At 40.4% G+C, this 6,000-nt stretch overlaps 1 protein-coding gene across 1 annotated transcript in view; it reads right to left on the bottom strand.

Moving 5' to 3' along the window:
* Nucleotides 1-5,798, bottom strand: part of asb5b (ankyrin repeat and SOCS box containing 5b) — a 50,551-nt gene extending 44,753 nt beyond the window's left edge. Inside the window, exon 1 of the mRNA XM_070987476.1 lies at nt 5,611-5,798. Coding sequence (XP_070843577.1) covers nt 5,611-5,737 — 127 coding nt within the window. The 5' untranslated portion in view covers nt 5,738-5,798. The remainder of the gene's footprint in view (nt 1-5,610) is intronic.
* Between the last annotated feature and the right edge of the window lie 202 nt (nt 5,799-6,000).

The following is a 6,000-nucleotide window of genomic DNA, read 5'->3' on the forward strand; positions in this document are numbered from 1 at the left end:
TGCCCTGGTGCATGTAACAATATTACCCCCAGTACTAAAAATTCTTTCTGAGGGGGTGCTGGTGGCTGGGATGCACAAGTACTTTTTCGCAAGCTGAGACAATCTGGGGAAGTTTTGTTCATGTAGCCTCCACCAATCCAGAGGTTCAGACTCACTGTCTGAATCAGGGCACATCAAGTACCTTTCCACCTCACTCTCCACTTGTTGTTTTTCAGTGAGAGGCAAGGCATCCTCTTCTTGACACTGTTTTTTGAAGTAGCTCCCCAATGACTTCCGTTGCTTCTTAGTGGTCCACTGGCTTCTCCTGCTTCTGCACCTTGGTCAGCTGCTCCCTCAGAAGGCCCTGCCTGTGACTGGCCTTCATCCATGATCTCAGACACTGCTCTCACTTTAATGGCCCCTACCTTCTCTGATCTGATGTACTGGGCTTTGAACCTAGGGTCCACGAAGGTAGCCATGTCAAGGAGATCATCTGTGTCAGGGCCAGCATATTTCTCATCGAGGTAGGCCAAATTTTCGTCTTCAGCTCTTTTGTGAGCTGAGTGACTCATTGACTTTCAGCAAATTGGTGTGGAAAAGGTGGAGCACAGGCTTCACGTACAATACTGTCACATATGACTCCCCAGAAAGGGAGTCTGTAAACTCCAGGAGAGGAGGCCACATTCATTGAGTCAAGGACGTCAATATCCTGCCATATTGGGATCAGGTGCCTGTTGTTTTTGTCAGAAGACAGAACTTCAGTCATGGCCTTTTGTTGCTCAAGGACAGAGGATAAAAATAATAATAATAATAATAATAATAATAATAATTATTATTATTATTATTATTATTATTATTATTATTATTAATAATAATAATAATAATAATAATAATAACAATATTATATAACAATTTATATATACTATCAATTTATTGGCTAATACAATCTACATAGGAACCAACATGGATGACGAGCATTAAAATGACAATGCTACTCACCAAGAGCAGAGTGCAAACGATGGCAAAAACACTGCAGCTGTGTCCAGTCGTCCAGTGAAGTCACCTTCACTACATTTGCCCCGCTGTCTGTGGTGATGCACAACATTTTGTCTTCAATCAGACTCCAAGACAACAGTGCTTCCTTCAAGCCTTCTGCTATCACTTCTCCTGTGTGGTCTTTGGGGAAATATGCGGTCTCAAGGTATCTGGTTTTCAAAACCCATTCATGGTTAATGAAATGAATGTTCAGGCTAATGTATGGCTCAGAAGTACGGCTTGACCACAGGTCAGAAGTTGTTGCAAAGTACTTGGCTGACAATATTTCTTGCTGCACAGTTTCTTTGCACATCAAGTACAGCTTGGGAATTGGCAGTCTTAGACTTTTGGCCAGGTATGACATACCGTGGTTCAAGCACGTTTAAAGAGATTTTTAAAACCCGGCTTCTCCACAGTGCTCAGCGGAAGCATGTCTTTAGCCAAATGATATGCTACCGCCTCCATTATGTCTTTGCGCCTCTTAGACGATTTGTCATAAGGCACTGAAGTAGAGTACCTCTCCATGGTAGTCTGCTGCTTGTGCAGTGGTGCTGCGTTTTGCAGATGTTGTTGGCCGTTGGCAAATAGGCAAATAGAAGCGCAACAGTGAAAACAGTCCTCTCTGAAACAATGTCGCGCTGCGCAAAGTTCCGGACACTGTGTAATCACATACATCGGTGTAGTGGTACAGTAAAAATTCATATCATAACAATAATATACACCAGTACTCAGCGTGAACTGGTATACCGCCCAGCCCTATTATAGAGCAGTGGGTTGCAACACCAACATGCACAAAAATCATAAAAAATACACAGAAGTAAACACTGCTTGAAGCCGCTTTCACAAAAGCTCAGCAGCTCAAATTCTCAGCTGCGTGACTTCAATTTAAACACAGCAGCCACAACATTACAAGCAGAGTCAAACAGACTCCAGGAAACCGAGCACACACAAACACAAGCTAAATCAGACAGTCCCCAATGGACAAGAGGCAGCACCTCCAAACTCTGTTCAAGCATGCAACAAATACACAGAACGAATTAACACAAACAAGGGTACTGCTTCTGATTGCTGTGATGTGCTGCTGTCAACAAGGGAGTTTCCACCACAGCAGCAGTCAACTGTGGCATCTCCAATACAAGCCAACGATGGGAAACAGTCCAGATATTCCAGCGGTTAGTGCAAAATCCTTTCCATTGTTCAAGGATGCATTTTTTATTTTCTGTTGACTAAATATAGCAACCACTTACAATGAAAAGTCTCTGAGAGGATGGGTAGTGGACTGAGTACTGTGATGCATGCTATTGTCCAGATGCATTTTAAACAGTTTATTTATAGATAAAAAAAAAAGAAATGACAAGGATGCAATATAACTATATACAATTAGACATAGCCTGAAGTGAGACACCCCCAGTGTCTCCCTGCCAGCATACTTATAAAGGTAAGCAATGTAAAACCACATCCATGTACCAATCACCAGAAGTGTCAGTATACAATACAAAAGGGCAAATTAAACAAACTACTTGGTCCAGCAGGGCATGACAGGAAAGTTAGTGCAAAATCTCTGTCTGTGCAGAGAGCACCACACTCTACTCTGCCTAGGTTGCAAAATGTAGATGAAAATATTTATTCAGTGCCCTGTTCTTGTGCATAAACCTCGCATTGGTGAGGGTATTGTAGTATAAATAAATGCCTCAGGTTGCGGTGACACCAGTGGGGAAAAGCTAGTCTGATGAAGCTAGTCAACAAAATCCCAGTGAAAAGCGACCAAAAGGTAAGATAACGTTGTCATACAGACAAATGCTGAGGCTGTAGTGCATAATTATTACAGTTATTACAGACCGCAACGTAACCGTAACAAATGGCTGTACTTAGGCGTTTCTTTCTTTTTTTTTTTTCTTTTTTTTTGAAAGTGCTTTTTTTGAAACATGCTTTTACATAATTTGGGGGAATAATATTCAATAACTTCACATTAATAACGTGTTGTGCAACCAAAATCCCCTCATACATCCATGGCCTTCTCCTGGTTTTCCTTCAACACTTAGTTTGGAGAAATGTGCTTTTACATAATTTTGGGGAATTTTTATTGGGAATAACATTCAGTAATTTCACTTCTATGAAGTGTAGTGCCACCAAAATCCCCCCACACATCAATAGCCTCCTCCTGTTGACACTACAACACTTAGTTTGGGAAAAGGTGCTTTTACAGAATTTTTGGGAATTTTTCAATGGAATAATATTCAATAACTTCATGTTAATAATGTGTAGTGCCACCAAAATCCCCTCACATATCAATGACCTCTGCCTGGTTATACTACAGCACATAGTTTGGGAATAGGTGCTTTTACAGAATTTTGGGGAATTTTTATTAGGAATAATCAATAACTTCACTTCTATGAAGTGTAGTGTCACCAAAATCCCCTAAAAGGTGCTTTTACAGAATTTGGGGGAATTTTCCAAGGGAATAATATTCAATAATTTCACTTCTATGATGTAGATTATGTAAATAATGTGTAGTGCCACCAAGAAAGCAGAAAGCAGAGAGTCTGATGATCACGAAGATGTGTTACCAGGACATGGACAGCACAACTATTGTCCACATCTTGTCCTTGGAATGTGATAAGCAACCTGTGCGTGAGTGTTGTTTGGGCATGGATCTAATACAACAGACATCTCTGACAGTAGAGAAGAGAAAAGTGTAATCTGCCTCCTGTTATCCAAACTGGCTTCCACCAGTCATTTTATCTTACAACGCTGAACGGTACAAGGACATTCATTGGATTAGACAAATGCAGTAAAATATCACAGGATGAGAACACATAAAATGACTTGAAAGGAAGAAATCGTTACAGGACTACACTACAGAAGTAGCATTATTGAATATTATTCCCAATAGAAATTCCCCAAAATTATGCAAAAGCACCTTTTCCCAAACTAAGCATTGTAGTATAACCAGGAGGAGGCCATTGATGTGTGAGGGGATTTTGGTGACACTACACTTCATAGAAGTGAAGTTATTGAATGTTATTCCCAATAAAAATTCCCCAAAAATATGTAAAAGCACCTTTTCCCAAACTAAGTGCTGTAGTATAAAGAGGAGGAGGCCATTAATGTCTGAGGGGATTTTGGTGGCACTCCATGTTATTAATAAGAAGTTATTGAGTATTGTTCCCTAGAAAAATTCCCCAAAATTATGTAAAAGCACCTTTTCCCAAACTAAGTGTTGTGGTATAACCAGGCAGAGGTCATTGATGTGTGGGGGGATTTTGGTGGCACTACACTTCATAGAAGTGAAGTTATTGAATATTATTCCCAATAAAAATTCCCCAAAAATATGTAAAAGCACCTTTTCCCTAACTAAGTGTTGTAGTATAAACAGGAGGAGGCCATTGATGTGTGGGGGGATTTTGGTGGCACTACACATTATTAACATGAAGTTATTGAATATTATTCCCGTGAAAAATTCCCCAAAATTATGCAAAAGCACATTTCTCCAAAATAAGCGTTGTAGTACAACCAAGAAGAGGCCATTGATGTGTGGGGCGATTTTGGTGGCAATACATACTATTAACATGAAGTTATTGAATATTATTCTCAATAAGAATTCCCCAAAATTATATATAAGCACCTATTCCCAAACTAAGTGTTGTAGTATAAACATGAGGAGGTCATTGATGTGTGAGGGGATTTTGGTGGCACTACAGGTCATAGAAGTGAAATTATTGAATATTATTCCATTGAAAAATTCCCCAAAATTATGTAAAAGCACAATTCTCCAAACTAAGTGTTGTAGTATAAAGAGGAGAAGGCCATTGATATGTGAGGGGACACATTATTAACATGAAGTTATTGGATATTATTCCATTGAAAAATTCCCAAAAATTCTGTAAAAGCACCTTTTCCCAAACTAAGTGTTGTAGTATCAACAGGACGAGGCTATTGATGCATGGGGGGATTCTGGTGGCACTACACTTCATAGAAGTTAAATTACTGAATGTTATTCCCAATAAAAATTCCCCAAAATTATGTAAAAGCATGTTTCTCCAAAGCAAATGATGTAGTATAACCAGCAGGATGCAATTAATGTGTGAGGTGAGTTTGGTGGCACTACATTTAACAGAAGTGAAGCTATTGAATAATCTTTCATTGTTTCTTATCGGTATAGATATTTATAGACGGTCCCTGCGCTCCAGTCTCGCTGCAGGCTGCTCGTAGAGACCAATTTATTTAATTCATACTGCACGGAGGACGGCTTATTTTGATAAAAAAAAAAAAAAAGTAGGTTGTAGCTCGTTGTCTGTGTTACCACGGTTGGACAACGCACTGCCATACACAGACTGATGTTGTACAATAACTGTACTTTCAAATCATGGTAACTACTAATATGTATTGCATTACATTTTGAAAGCAAGTTTGCCAACACTGGCCAGATGTTACTCTATAGCCCATACAGCTACCAAAAACTTGTAGCCTGTACATTTGTCTTATTACACGACAATACTATATTTTCAAGGTTTGACCACCATCTGGAGCAAATCTCTACCTTTGCCCAGTAGCATAAATAACCCGTGCTTTTTAGCACAGCACAGCAGTACTGACCTTGGCTGGTCAGGATACCCCAGCAGGCCTTCTTTTTCTCCGGGGCGTGCTCGGATGCTGGTTCAGCGTCTCTTTTCCGGGACATCTCAGGAGCTCCGAACGGTACCTCTGGTGCGCAAAACCTCATGTGCTTTCCGCTCAAGTTACACCGACTGCAGCAGAGCAGGGTGAAGGAGGGCTGAGCCAGTGGAGCAATCTGATTGGCTGAACGGCTTTGTTGTTGTTGTGTTCAACGCACATGACCATCTCACATGTGCTAACACGTGTGGAAGGGGGACACATTTTTTTGTCGTTCAAGTGGATGAAGCTTCACAAAGCCTTAGGCCCTGAGTGCATTTGCTTGGAGAAGGATGTATCTGACTGATAAAACCTCACATGGAGCCTGATTTT

This window comes from Chaetodon trifascialis, chromosome 2 (assembly GCF_039877785.1).
Source record: "Chaetodon trifascialis isolate fChaTrf1 chromosome 2, fChaTrf1.hap1, whole genome shotgun sequence".
Classification (NCBI taxonomy): Eukaryota; Metazoa; Chordata; class Actinopteri; order Chaetodontiformes; family Chaetodontidae; genus Chaetodon; species Chaetodon trifascialis.